The 22,865-nt window shown below is 39.0% G+C and overlaps 1 protein-coding gene across 1 annotated transcript; it reads right to left on the bottom strand.

Annotated features, from left to right (window-relative positions):
• Positions 1 to 10,629: 10,629 nt before the first annotated feature.
• On the bottom strand, positions 10,630 to 15,112 carry LOC114295303 (7-deoxyloganetin glucosyltransferase). The gene is made up of 2 exons (XM_082874298.1): positions 14,596 to 15,112; positions 10,630 to 11,567 (listed from the first exon to the last, which is right to left on the bottom strand). Exons 1-2 carry the CDS (start codon positions 15,110 to 15,112, stop codon positions 10,630 to 10,632), a joined length of 1,455 nt encoding a protein of 484 aa, XP_082730424.1.
• Positions 15,113 to 22,865: the final 7,753 nt, after the last annotated feature.

The raw sequence follows: 22,865 nt of genomic DNA, 5'->3' as shown, positions 1-22,865 counted from the left end.
GCACCGGTGCTCTCCGGTGATTCATTCTGATTTTCGGCCCTTCCGGCCACCACTGATATACTTGCCCCTGTTCTAACTGAGCTTCGTCAACAACGTCTGGCAAGTCATCGAGCCACCCAGTAGCCTCTGCCGATTCCTCATAATCAAACCAGTTGATTGCCGCGTCTCCTGGATCTTGGTCGTTGAAAAATTGGAGGTTGGCCAAGTCCTCTTCCACAACCGTCAAACCATCTGTCCCCTGCTCAAATCCATCACCTCAGATCGCACACAGCTCTGCCCTCTCTGGCAATTCAATATTAGGCTCAAACTGGCTTGCTGGCAGAATGTAATCACTCGGATCGTAGGCTTCCCCAGCGACACTCCCAGACTGCTCAAACCCTGATTGAACAATCCCATCCTCTTTTGAAATCTCCTCTGTTCTATCTCTGGCAGTCACCACCATTGGCTCGGGTTAGGTTCTGGAGATGTCCAACATGCACAAAGAGTCAGTGTAGTCAGGAAGGAGCACCTCCGGCTTAGGTAGGTGGAAACGAGTGATATATATGCTGGGATCGTAAGACACGACCCCAGTCTGGATGAAGTTGATTCTTTTGGGAGGTGGAGCTTGGTTGTGCGGTGGGAGAGGGTTTGTTGTGACATTGGGTTTTTCTGGAGGTACAATCACCTGCTTGTCAATGAGGTCTTGAATCTCATGACGCAATCTGAAACATTGGTTAGTGTCGTGACCATGTTGTTAGTGATATGCGCAGTATCTTGCTGGGTTATGAGAAGGAGGGAGTGGATTTGGCAATGGCCTCGGCTCTAGGGGCTTTAAGTGCCCTTTCTTGATTAATACCCCTAGAGCCTTGGACATGGGCATATACAGTGGGGTGAAGGTTCTTTGGCCTTTGGGTTGGAATCGAGTGGTTTGTGTGTTACTTCCGGACGCGCCGGAGAAAGGTGTAGCTGCCATGGGTCATGGAAGGGGAGGGGGAATGGTGGTGACCATGCTCACCTCCGAAGCTCTTGCAGTTGCAGCGCCACTTGGGCCTGTATTGTTGTTGCGGTTAAAGGTTCTTCTGGGTTGCTCCCTATCTTGGTCAATCAGACCTTGTTTCATTGCATCTTCGATTTGTACTCCCATTTCATGTAGATCTGAAAAAGTGGGAAAGGGGAGCACAATCATTTTTTGCATCAGTTTTGGTTGGAGATTGCGCACAATCATCCTGATTTGGCCTTTGTCGGTAGGCCTCAGGGTCATCATCGAAGCCTTTGCCCTCCACCGAGTTACGAAATCCGAGACGCTCTCTTTAGGCTCCTGCCTTGTTGTTTCGAGATCTCGGGTCGTAATCTCGATTTGGGTATTGTAAGAGTATTGCGCGACAAAGGCCTCGGCCATTTCATCCCAACTCCGCTTGACTTCATCCTCTAACTTCGCATACCAGATAGCGGCCACACCCGACAGGGTCCGGCCGAATAGTGAAAGCTTTTGTGGTCTAGTGAGGCCCATTGGCCGTAGTATATCTGAAAATAGCCAGAGATGCACCATGGGGTCCCCAGATCTGTCGAAGCGATCAATTTGCGGCATTTTAAACCTATCCGGCAGCGTCACAGTCACGTTGGTATATCCGTCCTTGATATCTGGGATAGCCTTTACCCCTTGGGATTTCTTGAACAACTTCTCGAGCTTGCTCAGTTTCAGTGCTGTATGGTCTACCTCGAACTCGAAGAGAGAGTCCGGTTGATTAACAGGCTCAGGTGCCTTAGATAGCTGGGGTAGAATTGGGGGCGGAGCTGGCCCCGTTGGTATGTTCGTATCTGCCTGGACATTTGGTGCCTCTTCGGGTGCCGAGATTCCTGGTGAGGGAGGAACTGGGTGTGAAGCAGATGCTCCGGCTTGTTGTTGCAATCTGGCAATTAACTCTGCCTGCTGGGCCATGATCTCGGCCTATTGTTTGGCAAATTCGTCCCGACAAACAGCATCCTGCTGCATGGCTCTCATGGTGTCCTGCATCTGACGCATCATTTCCTCAACTCCTGTCGATTCCGCCATACTGCCCTGATCTGTCTGCACTACTGGCAGTTCTATCTCTATAGCAACAATTAGGATCTCAATCCGACTGTCCACTGATGGGGTAATCCGCTGCTCTGGCAACCTCTGCTCAGATACACTGCGCCTTTTCGACCTCTGCCTAATAACCGGGGGTAGAGAGTGGAACACTGGTTGTCCGTCGACTAGATCCTCAGATCGATTGAGTCGGCGACCTCTTGTCCAGAGTGCTTGGGGAATATCTGCTTGGTCTGGAGCAATTGTGCTAAACTACCTAGCAAAAAGATAAATAAAGCAATAATAAGGAAATAAACGAGCAGACGAACAGACAGCATAACGACGTAAATAAACACAATACACGGTCGGGTATAATTAACACGCAATTGATACATTGTTCTCAAAGACCGATCATTATTTCCAAATCACTATTCCCAAATCACTGTCCCCGAAGCTGAATCTGATACCCGTAGATAACTGATTATGAAAATACTGAACTGGTGCCCATAGGGTTTCACTATGCACGCAGCGGTTTCAAACAACCTATAAACGGGTAAGTAACCTGTCCTAGTTTGGAATGGTCACTATGGATTCCGAATATGCACTAGGTCGAATGGTCAAAATGCTGCCCCGGTAAAAACCGGGGTTTGTGTTCCCATACTGGCAGAGCTCGCAACCGGTCAGCCTTACGGCATGCTTTGACAAAGCAAGCCTCCGGCAAATCATTCAGGAATAGCAGATGGCAAACACGATGTCCTAGGCGCACCAATGCAAATGCAATGCAAAGAAACACATAAGTGTAATCAAAACCGAATATCATGCGTTCGAGTCAAGTTCTCTAACTCCCCAGCGGAGTCACCAGAAACTATAGACGTCCCTGAATGTCCTAGGAGGGAAATCCCGTGTTGTTCATTGGGCTCACTACAGTTCAGGACTCAAAGTCACGTTCCTGTATCTAATCTTGCAGAGTGCATTGCAAGACCGATGAATCATCAAAGAGTCCAAATCTGGCAAATTGTTTTTAAAAACAGATTTTTTTGAAAGAAATGCCAAACATGGACTGCTTTGCCAGATATAGAGTCGCCACCTAAATATTTTATTTTGGGAAATTTAGGAAACCCTGACTCGTTGCCTAAGGCCACGTGTCCGTCATCAACAAAGTTGCCTCGGCTCGGGAACTTGGGTACGATTGGGGAAGGTCACTTTGTGAGCACCCCCACTCACCCGATCAAAGATTGGCCTCTATTAACCATGATATCGGATTTTGAAAACATTATGCGTTCTTATTCCGGTTATTAGCCTAGATTTACTATGTGATGCGCACAGCATACAAGTATAGACTGGGTCACCTGAATTGGAACAAAACATTTCATGTTTGTTTATTTGAAAATGGTTTGATAGTGCTACTCATAAGCAGGCTAAAATGTGGATTTGCCAACCTCAGGTGGGCTTAGAAAACATGATGATTTGCCACTCTCAAGTGGGCTTAAAACTCACAATTGATGAATTATTCCAATCCAAATAACCCAACCTTCACCCACAGGCACTCAGGTAGTTATGTCACATAAGCAATTAGCCTCATGGTAAGTATGCTATCATGGCAGTCACTCACACGCATGCAAGGATGCTAAAGCAAAAAACTTACCGAGTACTCCAAGCCAAAACGAAAGCTGTGTTAGAAATCCATGCATGATCCTAACTATACAGAAATGCCTAATGCAACACATGTAAAATGCAACTAAGATAGGCCTGGCTATTCTAAGATGGCATATGAAATGCTACAACTAACTAGTATTCAACTTGGAATTGAAATACAAATGCAGTTAGTATGATGCGCCGAGTCCGATGCATGCAAGACAGATGAATGAATGCAGACATGCTATCATACTGTATGCTAATTGAAACATGCCCTAATCTAACCATCATAAGCTGGTAAATAAAAGGGAGAAAGACGTGGGGTTGGAAGACATACATCACACTCACGCACACTTATTACAATTGTGCCCTCACTCGGAGGGTCCGAAAGAATAATACAGTCTGAATAAATAGTACAGTTCGAATAAATATAAAATCCTAATTAATTAACAAATTAATCTAGGAAAGTAGGTAAATTAGCATGCAAATCCATGGACTGCCTCAGCTCTGTTCCAAATGATGAATGATGCATGCTCGAGTTGCCTTGCGCAGAAATCCATTACGATGCCCCGGTTTGCCTCTGTTTGCAATTATTTTCGGAAGATTGCGCAACGCTCCAGAAGGCCTCTGATTTCTGATTTACTGCAACAGAGAGCAACAAAGGGGCATGGTAAAGAATTTCACATATGTATGCATGACTACTCTTCAGGGAGTACAGTCCTCGATCCTCGTGCCACCAATCACGCATATCGATGTATGATGGCCGAAGAGTCGAATTGCACGACTCAATATGAAATGAATGAACATGAAAACACAACAAGACCTAAACTCCATCATGGGTAATCCGGAGTGTCGGGGACGGGGAATTGAGACACGTTCTGTCATTCGGAGTACGAAACGTCCCTCGTTTCCCGTGCTTGGGCTAACTCCTATCCCAAACACAATGCAAATGAAATGGCATACACAATGCTACTAACATACAACCTAGCATATGCAATGCTATGAGATGGCATACACAATGCTCTATGTAACATAGCATACACAATGCACTAACACGCAACCTAACATACGCAATGCTATGAATTGAAGAAGCATACACAATGCATAATGGACTTACACCAACATGAGTGGACCTCAGCCACACTTACATCAGTAGCCGTAAGATGAAAATGAGACAACTGAAATGCGTGCACACGTGCACGCATACCGAGGACCGAACCTAAGGCATCAAATGCCACTCTACCAAAGCATGGCAAGGGATGAAAGATGGCCTATGAACATGTAATTTTCAGCACTAAAATATGATGCTAAATGATCCCAAAACATGAAAATATGGAACCCGATGAATGGAATAAGCCCCGAAACTCAATACTAGGCACATGCATTGAACCACAAGTATACAAATCAAGAATTATTTGATCATGAAGTCAAAAGACAGAGCCAAGGCAGTCCCAAAATATGTACATTTCTAGTTTAGAGCATGGCCAAAAGATGCTAACATGATGGACTAAAATAGCATGCAACATTGGCTAGTAAGCATGGTTTACATGACATGTATATGAAGCAAATGAGAACTCATCAAACCAGCCAAAAACAGTGAATAAAACATGCCAAAATATGCCCAAATAATCACTGAAATGTAGCCAATACATGCAAAAATGAGGGGCTTTTTTGGAAGGCCATTCAAGGGGTTGTTAAGCACATATAAGATAGACACTTAGCATGACCAAACCAACTTTGAAAATAAGTTATGACAGCTCTAAAACTCACAAAATTGGTCCTGAAATCAGTCAAGGAAGCATACAATGAAAGGCCCCCTCAAAAGGACTTGAATGGAATTGTTGTACACATGCACTATAGACATAAAATATGATCAAAAGGGCCCCGGACAGACCTAAGGCAGACCTTAAAACCCACAAAATTGGACCCAAAAAGTGACTTCAATGCATGCAAAATAGAGCCCCTTTGGAAAGCCAATGATGCTAGTAAAGAAAATGAGGGGTGAAAGGGTCACCCCTCTATGATTTCAAAGCTCAAAACCTCATCAAAGCCACTGAAAATCCCCTGAATTTTAGTGACTAAGAGGCCAAAACAAGTCCAATGCAAATGCTCTAATGCATAGCCCTAAATATGAAGGAATAAAGCATGCAAGGAAGGAGATGACTCCAAACAGAAAAGTGACCTCAAGAAAACTTAAAGAGGAGGTCAAAAGAAGGCTTTTTCCAGTTTATAACAAATCTCTAAAATGTTCACAAGTAAGGCCAAAGTATGATGCGAAAAAAGCCCTAAAAAAAAGATAAAGGGTAAGGGGAAGTAGACGACCTCAAACAGCAAAGTTCCCTTAAACAAAGTTGAAGAGGAGCCCAAAATATGACACTTTCTAGTTTATGACAAAGCCCAGAAATACTTGAAAGTGAAGCTAAGTAATGAAGCAAAAAAATGCAAGTTTAAGGGATTTAGACACTTACCCTTGAAGAGTCGACCTCTAGCAGCTTTTGGACCAAGTTGGTGAACTTTTAACCTCTGCAAATGACTTCCAAGGTGATGGAATAAATGATGGAGGTGTGGTGCTAAGGGTTGTAGTGCAAATGGACCAAGAAAATTAGGATTTTAGAGCTTGGAATAGTGATAATGGAGGAGGGAGGTTGTAAGCTTTAAGCAAAAAAAATGTTCAACCCCTGATATGAAGAGGAGGGCCTCTCTTATAGAGAAGAGAGGCCAAAGCTTCTCTTGGAAGCTTCAAAGATCCTCCATAGTGTATGGAGGATGCACCAAATGCCCCCCAGCTGGCACAGCTGTAAAGCATTCAGAGAGGGCAAAAAGCAAGAAGCAGGCCGGCCAGTTCAAGTTGCCGGTCGGCCACTCCCCTTGGTCAGCCGACCAGGGGTCAAAAGGTTCAAGCAAAATTGCTGGTCGGCCTACCCAGAAAGGTGGCCTCCCAGATGAGTAGAACAGAGCTATGTAGAGAAAAACCAGAAAATGTGACCCAAGAGAGAGAAAAACTACCTTTTAAGCAAGGTTCAAAAGGGTCAAGATGAATTTCTGGCCGGGCTACCCATATTGGTGGCCACCCAGATGAGCACAACATAATGGTGGTATGAAAAGTTAGAAAATGTGGCTCAAAAGTGAGAAATACCTGCTTTCTATTAGAAAAATCGGCTTTTGGAGAGAGAAAATGAGAAAATAGGCTTTTCAGGGGAAGAGGTGGCCAGCCACCATCCTACCACCTCCTTAACAATGAAAATAGGGTCTCTACCAAAAACGGACAAAAACGGATGCAAAACGAAGGTTCGGGGGCCAAAACGTGCGGTTCAGGGCCTCGGAAACAGGCTGTTAGGCACCGGAAGTGGCGTATGACCACGAAGGTGGTCTCCCGGGCCACAGTGTTCCTATAAAGGAAGGAAATAAGATGTGTGCCAAAAACCGGAGCAAACCGAGGTAGTTAAGCGGTCCCGAACCGAGGCACACGGCCGACAGCTCCGAAAACCAAAAACCGGGCTCCAAATGGGAAAAATGGCCTACGACCATGAAATGTAGCCTACGGCCACTGAGAGATGATCTACGAGACCTCTCCCTCCCTTCGGGAAGAGAAAACAGAGAAAATAGGACCCGATTCGCAAACCGAGGCAAGGCACAAAAGAGCTCCGAAGTCTGGAGGCAAGGCTCGCAGCCGAGACTCCGCAAGTTCAGAATGAGCACAATATGCAACATCACCGAGCGCTCAGTTGGTGACGTCTGAGTCTTAAGGTCGGTCAAAAATAGGGTGTCTACACCATTGCTCCGCCTCGGGAAGTGAAAGATGCACATGCTCAGTTTTGGCCCAAAAATGCCTTTGTTTTGCTCTTGGAAGCCTCTGTTTGCAGAGTTGAACATTTCCAGAACCTTTCTACTCCATCTTACCAAAATTCTTCTGAAGTTTACATTAGTGGTCTGTCGGTCATGGATGAATGCTACCAGCCATTTGCCGGCCAAAAAGGTGGTCTGCCGGCCATTTATGGTGCATTGCTGGCCACTAATGCATTGGTTCACCATGCTGCAACAGAGTACAAATAGAGCAAAAAGAAAGTTTTCCAAGGATTGTCTGTACAATTCACCTTTCATTTTCATGGACAAATCTAATGAATTGTGAACTTAAACCACAAACCACCAATCAAAGCAATTTCATTGCATGATGGCTTGTGCTTCAAGGTGTGCAAGCTTAATAAATGCAAAGCCAAACACTCAAGAATCATCACCCTATCATGCATGATCAAGGGCAATGAAGACCTAGGAAAGTGGCACATTTCATCATTTTTGAGTATGAAATTTCCCATTTTCCTTATGCTCAAACTAACGCCCGATTCGAACACATACAATGCAACACAAAGAAATGTTTATCTTGCCGCTTTTACTTATCAATTTGTTTACACATTTTAGTTACCAACCATTCTTTAATCACATTAAGTCCAAATGGTGAATTAAGTCCTCTAAATGGAAAGAAAGTCCAAACCAAAGGTTGTTTTAGGCATGAAAGAGACCTCAGGCCGTTGGTAATGAACCCCCAAAGGGATTAAACCATTAAACACAAAACCTCAATTTCATGTTTTAAACAAGCAAATGGTTTGAACCACTTTCAAAGAAAAAATAAAACCAAGAAAAGAGGAAGGTTGCAGAAATAATTAAGTGCTGAAAATGAGTGATAAAAGCATAAACCAAGGCTATCAAATCAAACAAGGTGTTTAGAACCTAAAACACCAAGCTTATAAGGACTATTGCACTACAACCATGCAAAACAAGACTCAACAGACCCAAACAGTCCAAAACAGAGCTAAAGCAGGCTATTTTAGAGACAAAAACATGCTGGAATTGAGCTAAGCTAAGCTAAGCTAAAAAAACATGCTAACATATGAACTTAACTAAACTAGCAAACAAGACACAAGGAGCGGAGGTTAACCTCTCCAATTTTGGACTTCAAAACGAGTTTTTTTACCACTGAAAAACCTCTGAAATTCAGTGGTTAAAGGCCAAAAATAAGCAGTTTTATAATGGGAAACAAAAGTGCAAAGGCCTTAACGACAAGGAATGAAGAGGGATGAACCACCCTCTAACCTTTAATGGCCCAAAACACCAATTTCAGCCCATGAAAATAAAGTTTTTTATAGCTTAAAATCAGCCCATAATAGTAGGAAAAAGATGGAAAAACAAGTAAGCAAAGCAAGCTTAAAAGGCTAGTATTATACCTCTTGAAGAGAAGAGTGGTTCAAAGCAACAATTCAAGCCAAAAACAACTTGTAGAGCTCCAAGAAGGCCTCAAACAACCTCAGCTCAAAGGTGATCACTTTTGGTTAAGGGTTGATGTGCAAAAGTGTAATGTAAATAGGCAAAGGTGTAGAGAAATACAAGAGAGAGAGAAATCTAGAGAGGGAGAAAATTTTGAGTCTTAAATCTTCTAACCTTAAAATATGAGAGAGGGCCTCCCTATATATAGAAAATATGAATTCTATACAAAGAGATCCAGCCCTCCACGTGTGGGCAGATACAAGCCTCTGTGCAACCAGCTGGTACAACTGGCATAAAATATCTACAGAGAACACTAGTGGCCGAAATTGTCGGCAGGCCAAAAGCCCTGGCCGGCAACCCTCATAGATGGCCGGCAGGCCACCAAAGACTTTAGGGGAGAGAGGCTAAGACATGGTCCAAAAAGGAGACAAAAAGGATATAAGGTTTGGAAGGCTTAAACCTGTGGCGTTTCATTAAGGACTTTGAGCGCTCGGCGAGCAACTAGACTCGTCATTGGATGTACCTGCAAGAATATCCAAGTCTTGAAGGGTCGTCAAAAATAGGGTGTCCATACACTGTCACTGTCACACACACACCCACCGCCCCATACCCACCACTACAACCATCTCTACCTTATCACTAATGCCACCATTACCATCAAACCACTACCACCACCACCACTATTGGTAGGACCAACTCTGGGTAAAAGCCAACAAAGCAATCTCTTTGGGCTCCAAAAAGATAGCCTCCAAATATTTGTATCACTTATACATGGTCCAAAATTAAAATACGACTAGAAAGGGCAAAACTACAAACAAAAGGGTCCAAACATTAAAATATGACTTAGAAAAGCACAAACTAAAGGCAAAAGAGGCCAAACCAAACAAAGGCCAAAACTTTTCTTCCTCTTAGCAACTGAAAGAAATAAGAGAGGGCCCACTATCAAATACATTTACATATTCTATTTTTGATCAAAATAAATTATTTTTGGTATTACTGCTTTATGTTTTGTTTTACTTTTAACTTTTTGTAAATTGAATTTTGCTAAATAATAAAGCAACAAAATTACATTTTATTTTTTTCAATCTTTGTAATGATTTTTTTATATTTTAGTAATTATATTCAACAAGTTTTCTGTGGATACTAGAAAAATAAAAAAAAATTGTGAATATTTACTATTTCATTAACATTTTTTTTGGAAGTGAGATATCAAGGGTCTCAATTTAATGTTCGCTTTAGGCCCCGAAAGATTCAGGGCCGGCCTAGATCGCTGCCACCACCATTGTTGCCACACCACTACCACCACTACCACCCCCAATACTTCCATTTTCACTCCACCCTATCGTTGTCACTACTGCCGCTACTAATACAACCATTAGTACATTAATTTCAAGAATCCAACCAAGCATAAGAAAACATTTTCTAAAGAAAAAAAAAAAATCTACGAAGCATGTTTTTTAAAAAATATTTTTTGTCGAAACAAACGAAGCTTTATTTCTCTTTCAATTTTTATATTGTAGTGGCGATGGTAGATATGGCGAAAATGTCATTTGTCTTATATGATCTTGATGAGCTAAATCATCACATACAATAATTTTTTTAAACTCAATGCCAATAACAAACAATAATTCTCAAACAACACATCCCAAATCAAAACAATATATTGAAATAGAAAGAAGACATTTATTGTGAACTAGTCTCTAATTATCCTAACGTCTAGGAGGGAGAAGCACTTGCATAATCATTTTCTCTAGATTCAAGAATGACGAAGCGGATGAACTCATAGTGGCCTCTTCAGCTATTTTCCTCCACTCCATGACTCTTTTCTTCATCTCCTTGCCCTTGTGTCCATACATCAACTCCCTCACAAGCCTCTCAACTACATCTCTCTTAACATCATTGTCCATCTCTACTCCAAATCCCCATTGAGTGCAGCTATACCAACAGTTGGTTTGTTGATCTCCGAAATATGGCCAACATATCATTGGCACTCCGCTTGAAATGCTTTCAATAGTTGAGTTCCACCCACAGTGAGTTAAAAACCCTCCAATAGACGGATGGGCAAGAACTTGCTCTTGTGGACACCAGCTTGCAAGTAGGCCTCTTTCTTTGGTCTCTATCACAAACTCTGGTGGAATAATAGCCAAGTCGCCGGCTACAAGATCAGGCCTTACTATCCATAAAAAGGTCTGGTTACTATTAGCAAGTCCCCAAGCAAACTCAATTAACTGGTTTGATGTCATTACAGTGATGCTTCCATAATTTACATAAACAACAGAGTTAGGTTCTTTGGAGTTGAGCCATTCTAGGCACCCAGGAACTTCTTTCCAAAGATTTGATCCTATTGACTTTAAACTGTCATCCTTGACCTGATTCAGGAGTAATTGTAAAGGTCCAATGGTGTAAACTGGAGGAAATGTGGATGAAAGTGCATACAAAACTTCATGTTCCAATTCCTCGAATGTGTTAAAAATAATTGCAGAAGATTTGAGAGTTCTCTCATTTATCTCCAACGCAAATTTAATCATAAAATCACTAAGATTAACGCTGTGAATAATACTTGGGATATCCTTCAAGCGTATACCTTGCATACTGGGTATCCAATCTATAACTGTATTCAAATACTCATTTGTGATAGAACTTGGGTCTGCAAATCACAATAATGATAATATCAATTATATATCAAAAACATAAAATAAAAGGTTCAATACCTTAGTTATATTATCTACGATGCTCTCCATTACATAGTTGTAATGCAGGATCTCTACTGTATCATCTAAATATAGTGAAAAATCCACTTCACATGAATAGTTGGAATTTATTTATTTTTTTAACTAATTTGGAATGTAAATAAATTCACATGATTATTTTATAACTCTTGAATAATATAACGAAGAAGTTCTCAATCCAATTCTCTCTCTCTCTCTCTCTAAAAACCTCCTTTCCCGGCCTCTTTTTGGGTCGGCCGGCCGTCGCCTTTGGCTATGGCGGTCGGCTGGCCTAGCTCCTTCCGGCCTCTTTTTGGCCTAGCTCTTTCCTCCTGTTAGTTTCTTTCTTTCAATAAACGTGAGTCCCCCATTTTCCCCACCTAGGTGTTCGGCGTTGCTGCGGTAGAGTTTTTTTGGTGGTGTGTTGGGGACCGTTACAGCTAATTCATCAGGGGTCGTCCAGGATCTTCATTCGAGCACTCTCTTGCAAGTAGGAGCTTGAGGGGTGAATTTCGGTTCAGATTGGTGGAGTAGTTTTGATGCTCTGTTTGGGCGGAAACATGGGTGTCGTTGGCGATCCAGTTCTGTCTGGTTTTCACTCGAGCGCTCCTCTTCGAGTGAAAGTTTGAGGGGTGAATTTCTTCCATTGTTTTGGAGGTGTCCCAGAGGGTGGTCGGTTTTCGGTGGGTGTGTGGTTCCGCGGGGTGAGTAAGGTGAAGAACTGCTGGTTTTCAAAGTTATCCTTTCAGCCTCAGCCGAGGTAGCTCTTTTGGTCGGTGAGGAGTTCTGGAAATACTATCACCACCACTGGAGAGGAGTTCGGCATTGCAGCAAAAATTGGAGCTGCGCTGTCAAGTTTAGCAGGGGAGTTGCAGCGGCAGGGTTGGTGTTTTCTGGTGTTGGCTTTGGTGTTGTTCTTGGTCGGAATAGCAGCATAGGTGTGGGATTGGGTGTGGCAGCAGCGTAGGCGTATGTGTGGGCAGATTAGCAGGGGAGTTGCAGCGGCTTGGTTGGTGGTTTCCGGTGTTGGCTTTGGTGGTGTTGTAACATCATAGGTGAGGGCCTGGGGAGTTGTAGCTGAAGCATAGGCGTGGTTGGTGTGGGCTGAGGTGAGGTGTAGCAGCGTAGGTGTGGGCTGCAGCAGAGGCGTGGTGTGTGCTTAGGGAGTTGTAGCAGCATAGGTGTTAGGTGATTTTTGGGTTGATCAGTGGTGTTTGGTGGGTTGATTTTGTAGGGATTTATGTATTTTTAATTTTCTAGTTAAGTTCTTCTTAACTTTTCTGTTTTAAAACAAAAAAATCGTGAGGTCAAGGGGTTGGTGGTATGGGTGCGAGTAACAGTAGTATGAGTATTTTTATACTTTCCGAATCTCTCTCGATGCATGTCATCTTCCTGTACCTGTAATTTCATGTTGTTAATGAAATTTTTCTTTGCTGATAAAAAAGAAGAAGATCTCAATCTAATTAATATATGTAATAGAGATGATCTCAATCTGGATATAATAAAATATGTGCATCATTCTTGCTTGAGAAAAGTTAGGAATCATGAAATTTTTTTTATGAAAATGATCATGAAAGATTTATGAATTTTGGATTACCTTGATTAGTGTGTGGTGCTTTATTCTAAGTGTAATCCAAGAGTCACAAAACTTTCATGATTATTTTCATGAATTTTTTTTTCATGATATCTAGCATTACTGTTCTTGCTTATATACGATGATGAACTTAGAGGAAGATATGGATATGATTAGTTCGAGTAACGAAACAAATTAACTTCGATCGATTCCAAGTATTTTGATCCAGTATCAAACCAACTATTCCTTAAAACCAAACAACCGAAGTAAACTACAAATGGTTTGAGTTTCCACTTTGATTCAAAAAAATTATGAACATTCATCATAAGTCAGAATTTAAAATTATTATTATTATTAGTAATGTCACATGAGTGTAGCAATTTTATCATAAAAAATTGTCACAACCAATTATTTGTCGTATGGGAGTTGTTTGCTCGTCTCTATTATGGCTGGGGCAACACCTATAGTTTTGAAATTTCTTTCATTGTGGTAATATCAATTTAAAATAATTTAAAATTAAATATTTTTTTACTTAAATATATATATATATATATATATGTCAATAGAATTAATTATGACTATAAAAATAATTACATTAAACTAAACAATTATATATATATATATATATATTTTTATCAGCCCCAAAAAAAAAAAAAAAAAAAAAATTTATAAGCTCAACCATCAACTGAAATTACACCTAACCTTACTAAACAATAACCACAACGAAATCACCAATAGAAGTATCCAGATTTGCCCATTACGGGCCCACCGTGGATCAACAAAACTTGATCTATTTTTGTTGATTTGAATCGTTAAACCTTTTGGATATATCATTCATACAAAAATTAAGTTAAAAAAATATGAGTAGGTATATGTTTGGATCATATTATTATTATTATTATTATTATTATTAATAAAAAATATAGATAATCTATTTTTTAAATTATACAAAAATATATTGAATTTTTGTATTAAATGAATTTTGAAAAGTTTTTTGCACAATTTTTATAATAATTAAGAATATCTAAATTAAGTAAATCTAAAAAATTTTACAAAAAATAATTAAAATATTAACAAAAATCACTAAAAATAATAAAATGCGGATTGAAAACTTATAATAAACTGTTTTTGAAAATTCTAAACTAAACAAAGTGAGTAGTTTAAATAAACTGTTTTTGAAAATTCTAAACTAAACAAAGTGAGTAGTTTAAATAAACATTGTGAACCTAAAATAGGCCATAATACTAATAGGCTACACTAAACCCACCAGTTTAGTCTACCAACATTAGTGTATAAAATTTTAAATTACATATTAAACCCGTAAATAAGAATTCTACCTCCAAGAACTTTGAAAATACACACATGTATTGGAGTATATGAAAACAAACATGTACCTTTGACTGGTAAGAAACCCTTTTCGATAAGATTCCGGTATTGGAGCATGCCCATGAAGCCACAAGCACCGGCTGACCAGAAAAAAACATGGGGGATGCCAAGTTCTTCAGCAACTGCGAGTGTGAAGCACATGATCGCATCAGAGACAATGCAAGTGACCTGTGGTACATTCGATGTAGCAGTGTTATTGAGTTTGTAGATAAGGTCTTTAAAAGGAGCTAAGCAGTGTTTGCTGGTGGCTTCCAACAGGGAGGGAATCTCTTGGGTGGCATCGGCGTCGGATTCTGGGAGGCCGTCAGGTATGGCCTCAAAGCGGAAGGAGGGGAGGCCGTTGAGCGAGTCGGGGCCTCGGGATTTGAGGAGGCGTTTGTGGTTGAACTCTGTGTTGACAAAGGTAATGTGGAAGCCTCTGTTATGGAGGAGTTTTGCTAGTTTTAGCATGGGATTAATGTGACCTTGAACTGGGAATGGTATGCACACTGCATGTGGCTTCTCTAACATGGCTCTAGAATCCATGCTTTCTCTCTCTCCCTCTATCTCTCTCTCTCTCTCTATGGTGGGATTGATGCTTATGGTAAAGAGTATGAAAACTGTTTTATAGTCCGGCAGTCAATATCTCTCTGTAGCTAGTCTTAGCCTTCTCTGTTTGAAGGTGAACAAAACAAAATTGAGACGATCAAACCAATGTTCTGAAATTCGGCTGTTACTTATTTAGGGAAAATTAAATTTTAATGTAGTGTCAAAAAAATAAGAGCTAATTATATTAAATCCCCTTAAATTATTGATCATTTATATTTTATTCTCCTAATGTTTTAAACCTAACAATTACCCCCTCAAATTATTTAAATTTGAACATTAAGTCATTTTTGTCGTTATTTGGATGAAAAATTATAAAGTGTTATACATGATGATTATATTAAATTTTACGATCAAATTACCCTATTTTATCTTTGATAAAAATTTAATATAATCATCATGTGCACAACACTTAACAAATTTTTATCTAAATATTTAACAGATAACTAACCGAATGACTTAATGTTCAAATTCAAATAGTTTGAGGGGGGTGATTGTTGAGTTTAAAACATTAGGGGGTAAAGTGTAAATGATTGATAGTTTAAGGGGGTTTAATATAATTTGTTCAAAAATAGTTATAAATTATTGAAAATTTTATAATTTTCATTATTAATATTGATAAAAATGTTCACTGATTTATAATTATTTTTCTGACATTACATTGATATGTAATATCCCCGTTTATTTAAGGATCATTAGTTCAATGGTATGAGTATTAGAATCAAATTGAGATACTATAATTATCTCATAAATATATTTAAAAATTAAAATATATTCTTTTAAATTATCTTTATTTTTATATATTTTCATATATATATATATAAATTTCTTTCTCGAATGTGTTTAAACATTTAAACATTTATATTAATTATTAGGATTTTAAATATCACTCATTACATATTGGGATTTAGATTTCTGGTAATAGTTTCTTCGTAGTCTACAAAAATGGACTGCACTGTGCAGTTTGCTCACTATGGGTCCACTTTGATAATTCAAATCGTTCATCCTATCAAACTTGTCAAGTAGATCATCCTTACCAAAAATTAAGTTAATTGAATAATCCACGCAATCTTCCAACTTGTTATTTATTTATTAAAGTTGTGGGATTCAATACATTTTTTTTAAAATTGTAGAGAATAATTAGTGTCAAATGATAAGTGAGTGTGGAGTAATACTTTAAAATCATCAAATAATTACTTGTGGTAAAAGTGCATATGATACACACCCTATCAAATTTTTTTATTTTGGTAGCAATTTAATTAGAGTATTGCTATTCAAGTTTAAAAATTAAACCCACTTTTCAAATCTAATTATATGTAAAGTAGCGCCCTCTCATAATTATTAATCAATCATATATCACTTATATCTCATTAGATCTAAAAAAATGAGTTGAAAAAATGGACATATATTATTTTGCATGTAAGAAAAAGTGCACCCGAAAGAGAATGGTAAGGATTGGTTAGCCGTCCAACAAGTCATGCAAACAAGAAATGCCATTAGCTAAAAATGAAAGGTTATTTTGCTAGTAATATACAAATACTTTTTTCCTTGCATAAATTTTTGTTTTTCTCTTTTTTTGATAAATTGATGTGATATGTAATAGCAAAATATTGATATTAATATTTAAAATGAATTTTACCCTTATCAGGCGTCCTGAATGGACAATACATATACATAAATATTGATACAAACGAGCAAGGATTAGATTCCATCCCCAACTTCCTTTGTCTGCCGTCCTGGCTTCGGCTTCCATCATACCAAAAAATATATATATATATATATATTTTTTTTTTTTTTTTGATCGGCAAAGAAAATCTTTATTGATGAAAGTAACCAAAAAAAGATACAGAACATCAATAAAGAGGAGCTTGGAGCTAACAGAAGCTCCAAGCGCCAGTTGGTGAGAAACCAACAAACAAGACAAAAGAAACAGAAAAAAGAAAGGCAACCGTAGCTAACAACCAAACTGCAGAGGAAAAAAACGGAACAAAGCAGACCTAACACCAAAACTAGGCAGCAGACTACACAACATATGGACAACCACAGCTGACTGATCAGCATATACAGCTAGCAGACTACACAATTTGGGGCACTTCTCTCCTGAATCTAGCAGATCTAACACCAAAACTATGCTTCAAATTTGCACCAACATTATCACCAAAACTCAGCACAGATGCAAAGTTGGATGAAGTCTCCAGGAGCCCAGATGCAGAAACTACCACCATACCATACCTTATATCAGTATAACCACACCACTGACTACACCTCTGCCCTCAGATCAGAGGCTACCACCATACCTTATATCAGTATAACCACACCACACAGATGCAGACCCAACAGCAATAGCAGACCTTGACCCAACAGCAATAGCAGACCTCGGCAGTCCACTCCAAACTTTGTAGACAGATTGAACAGATCCTTAACACAGTGAACACACCAGCATTTCCTCTTGACCTCCATGGTCCTGATCTTCCTCTACCCTTCACGACTGGTATCCACAGTGAACACACCAGCACAGATCACTACTGCAGCCCTATAATCATTCTGCGAACTCAGAAAAAGAACAACACAGTGAATGAACTCCAGTCAGGAGCCCAGCCGACAGAAGAACCCCAACAGAAGACAGGAGACAGAGTATGCTGGTGCTGGCATGTCAACAAAGCAGAGGAGGCTTCCTTTTAAACTGAATAGCATAGCAGATATCAACTGTAGCATAGCCTGGTTGCTCTCCAATTGAGAGCCACATCCTCGACTGAAAAGGGAAAGTTCTTGATAGAGGCTTTAAGCCAAAGGGCCAATCTGATCTTGATAAGTTCCCATAGTTCTGCAGAGTTAGGATGAGCATCTCTGAAAACACACTCATTCCTTAGCTTCCAGAGAGACCACAATACAACCAGTGGGATTGCTTCCCAGAATTTTCTGAGAGGGTGTTTGAGCTTAGTCCCCATCCACCAGTTAAACAGAGCATCTACGGACTGAGGGATACACCAACAGAGCCCCCACTCGAATAACACAGATGACCAAATAACCCAAGAGAAATGACAGTGAAGTAACACATGAGAATTAGATTCAGGGGCCACTTTGCAGAGAGGACAAAGAGGAGAAACATTGCTGCTTAAGATACCTATATCGAGCAGAAACACCGCTGTTTTAACTCTGTTTTTCCAAGCTAGCCAACCAAAAAAACTAACTTTGGGAGGTAAGGTATTGCTCCAGATGAATTTGCTAATAATGAGGGGAGGCCCAAGGAGAGAAGTACAGAGAGAATATAGGGAAGACACAGAGAAAACACAAGAACCAAGTGCAGACCAAACCAGGCTGTCAGCACTGTTGAGGCACAAGGAGGGGGCAGAAGATAACATTGTAATCAACCTAGCTTCACTAGTCTCTTCCCAAGTATATAGGATTCTTCTATATGGAAAGTTCCAAACTGAAGTGCTGGTTTTCCTGGCATAGTATTGTTGAAGAGAACCATTCTTATCAGCAGACAGGTTGAAGAGGGAGGGGAACTCATCCTTAAGGTATGTAGATCCACACCACTTGTCGTGCCAAAATCTGATACGACTACCATTCCCAACCTTGATTTGGCAATTGTCCAGGAAGTATTGGAACGCATGAGGGCTATGGAGGCCTATACAAATGATGTCCTTCCATACCCTATATATATACGTATATTTCACTCCCAACATGTTTTATAAATCTTATATATTTATACACAACTAGCACCAAAAACAAAAATACACACTACAAGAATTTACATAATTGCCGACCACTTTTGCCGACCAAAAAAATTTTTGTAGCAAAAAAATGACATTTGCCGACTAAAATTAAATTTCATAGCTAAAAATTGATACTATTACCGACTAAAATTTTTGGTCGCAAATAAGTAATTTTTTGCTACCAAATTACACTAATTGTCGCAAAAAATATGGGCGGGAGAATGAAATTAAAAAGGGAGCTGTGTATGCTATTTTAGCGACTAGTATGTTTTGGTCGCTGATACCAAAACGACGTCATTTTGGTATCAAAATTCATTACCCGACCATCAGTTTGGTAGGGGATAACTTTACTAATTCAAACACATATACAATATTCCTACGTGTCTCTTTCACACCTCAGTCGAATTCGATCGAAGCCTAGTCGCACCAATCACCTCACCTTACCATCCACCTCACCGTTCGCCGTCAGCGCCTCTTCACCGTCTGCGCCTCCGTCCCTCTTCACCATTTCTGTTTCGTCTTGGGGATTTCTGATTCATCTAGGTATTTTTTTCTACTTATAATAGTTTCTCTCTGTTTATATCTCTGTGTCTCACTTTTTTCTTTTTGATTTGTCATACTCGTCTTGTTCTACAATGTCTCAGCCACCAAGGCCCTCACCATCGCGATTTTTCGGAGCAAGATAGATAAGGGTGGTTGTCGGCTAGGGTAGAAGAAGGAGGGGCTATCGAGTGGCTGGGGAGGGAGAAGGGTGGCTGTCGGTGAGAAGGGCTGCTGAAATAGAGAGAGGGTGGGGGGTGGCTAGGGTTTGGTGGCTCGTGGCTAGGGTTTGGTGGCTCTGATACCAAAAATAATAGAGAATTATTTGGCTTACTTTAGAATGAGGTAGAGGCCATGTATCCATAACATATGCATGATACAATTTTAGGAAACAATATAAACAAGAAGAGAGATTCCTACAATCAATATAAAAATATTCTAATTCCTATTCTAAACATAATATTCTAGTTTCTATATTCAACAAATATCTAGATTGCTAATACTTTGTTTGGGGTAACAGTTGGCCGAAACAATTGATTATGCACCTATGATAAAATAAAATAAAAAACAATAGTTTGATTCAGTTGAAGAAATTATTATTTTGAGAAGTAGATGCGGACAGAGTGGAGATTGGTGGCCTTCCCTTCCCGCCTGGCACCAAAAAAAAAACAAAAAAGAAGAAAGAAGAAAAAAAATACCAATTTGCTTTCCCTTTGATTGGAGGAGGCTAAAATTAGGATTTTAAATTATACCATTCTACAATGTCAAATTTGTGATGTGCAAACTGGATTGACTAAGGCATTAGGTGTGACCCATGAAATTGTTTTGACATGTTGAACACAGAAGGGTTGTTTGATCTTTCTCAGAGCGTGTCTAAACATTTTTTGGTTTACTAGTTGGCCAATTCATATTGTATTTTTTGGTGGAGAGGTTTATGATCACTTTTTGCATTTTCATAGAATATCACATGTCACCTTAATTCTCTCTGTTCTTCAATACTTGTGAAGAATTACTGCATATGCTGGCCAATTGGTTTGTCTTTCCTTTTCCTTTCTCCCCTTCATTTGCTTCTGTTAACGATTACTTCTCCTCTTCTCACTCTTCTACATTTGTTCCTTCATCCTTAAAGTTCTTCTATTTCTTTATTAAACATATATAAACAAAGGTTTTATGAAATAAAGTTAACTGTTACAAAAACTTTGGGATATGGGCTCTTTTTCTCCTCCTTTTTAACTCATAGGTTATTGTGATTTGGACAGGGATGTCAGCTTTAACAGGTTAGTCGGAGAAATTCCAAATGACATAAATGGGAAGAATTTGAGATTCGTGTAAGTATGAAACCAAAAGTTTAGGATGTATTTGGTTCTGTTGTAAATAGTACTTGAGTGAAATTTTTCCCCACGAATTTGAGAGTTGTGTGGGCTGCTATATATCACCTATTTTTTTCATTCTTTTATTACACACAGAGTATATAGCAAGATATCATTTGCATTCATTAATTTCTTAATAATTATCTTCAAACTTGGAAACTTATCATGAGAATCCATGTAGACTATAATACAAAATGGTGACAAAAACCGGTGATATATAGCATTTCTCAAAAGTTGTTAACAACAAGGTGAAGTGTTTCTGTAGAAAAATATTCTTTTACATTTAAATTTGTCTTAAGGTGCCAACAATTTTTATGTTACTAATTTCTTTTGATCCGAAATTGCTAATCTATTGGATTATTTCGTTGTTATCATACCCCATTTTATAGTATATTAACTATATGGCATTGCTTTGAATAGGTTTTTGAGTGGCAACATGCCAAGTGGAAATGTACCAGATTCAATCTTGAAGGATGGACTTAGTATGTATGTTTTTATCTTGAGTGCTTATTTTCAGAAATTTGTATTTGCGTGCATGTTTGTTGTTCATCAAGTTGAGTCGGAAATTATTGTAAATTTTAATCTTTATGGTCTTGCTGGGAAAAATTAGTAGTTGAAATATAGAAGTAACCAAATTAATTAACTATATTTTGTATTAGAAAGAAAAAATTTTCTAGTAGATTCATCATTCACAATGCATTCTCCCAACTGATGTTCACAAAAGAAAGTTGTATCAGCTGTACACTCTTTCTAGAAGTCTTTCTTTTTTTTTTTTTTCCTGAATCTGTAAGTACTTCGTGTTCTTTCTGACTTCCTCTCTACAGTTATGGCCTGCTTGCATTAACTCATCTTGTGTAAGTGGCTCAAAGGGTTCTGTTTTGCATATTAAACCATTTCAATAGTGAATCATTATTGGGCAAGGCTTTTCTTGGCTTCTGATCTCAGGCTTTATAATTTCCACAAATCCATTCAATACTATTGACTAAGTTGTGCATGTTACATGAGTGGTTGCATTATGTTGTGCCTCAAAATCAATAGCCCATCGTACTTTTACGCATAAAAAGTTCCTTCCTTGGAAGCAAAACTGTATATCAGCCCTACTGCCACTTCTTATTCTATTGACTTAAGAAGTACGGACATGGACGCGCGATATCAAACGGACAGGCCGACACAAAAACTTTCAAAAAATTTAGGACGCAACACGTGGAGTGTAATTTTATATATTTTTTATATGTCATATATATGAATATTTAAGTCAAAGGAGGAGAATGGGTATAACTTTACATTGTTTTGTTAAGGAGCTCAGCCAAAGCCAAACAGCAGCAGCACATCATCATCAAAGCAGGGTCACAGCAGAGGAGAGTCACACAATAGAGAAGAGTCACGTGTTAAGCTCCAAACAGAATTAGTTAGATTAGTTAGATGGTTATGAATTAATCAGAGTTAGGTTATATTTCAGTTACATGTAAACTGTAGTTCAATAGTAGTTACATATTCATTTTCTCTATAAATATGTATAGAGAAGAGTCACGTGTCAAGCTCCAAACAGAATTAGTTAGATTAGTTAGATGGTTATGAATTAATCAGAGTTAGGTTATATTTCAGTTACATGTAAACTGTAGTTCAATAGTAGTTACATATTCATTTTCTCTATAAATATGTATAAGCACTGTACTCAAAATTAATGAAATAAAAATAGATTCAGTTTTCCTTTATGGTATCAGAGCTATATTCAAGCGCTTACGAGTACTGTTCTTGAAAGATCCATCAATGGCATCTTCACTGCCAACTCCATCTTCAACATCATCTTTCATTCCTCCAAATCCTGCTCTTCTCATCACAAATCTGAATTCATTTGTAAATGTCAAACTCGATTCTACAAATTTCATCATTTGAAAAAGTCAAATTCAAAATATCTTGAAAGCTACATAGCTTTTCCAATTTGTTGATGGCACACAGATCTGTCCATTATCTACTGTCACTGATGAACACAACAATGTGATTCTGAATCCAGAGTATACACAATGGATGATTATTGACTCTCATCTCCTCAGTTGTTTGACT

The sequence above is a fragment of the Camellia sinensis genome, chromosome 6, assembly GCF_055761805.1.
Source record: "Camellia sinensis isolate YWXY chromosome 6, ASM5576180v1, whole genome shotgun sequence".
NCBI classification, from domain to species: Eukaryota; Viridiplantae; Streptophyta; class Magnoliopsida; order Ericales; family Theaceae; genus Camellia; species Camellia sinensis.
Note: the sequence above shows the minus strand (reverse complement) of the source record. Positions and strands in the feature narration are given on the sequence as shown.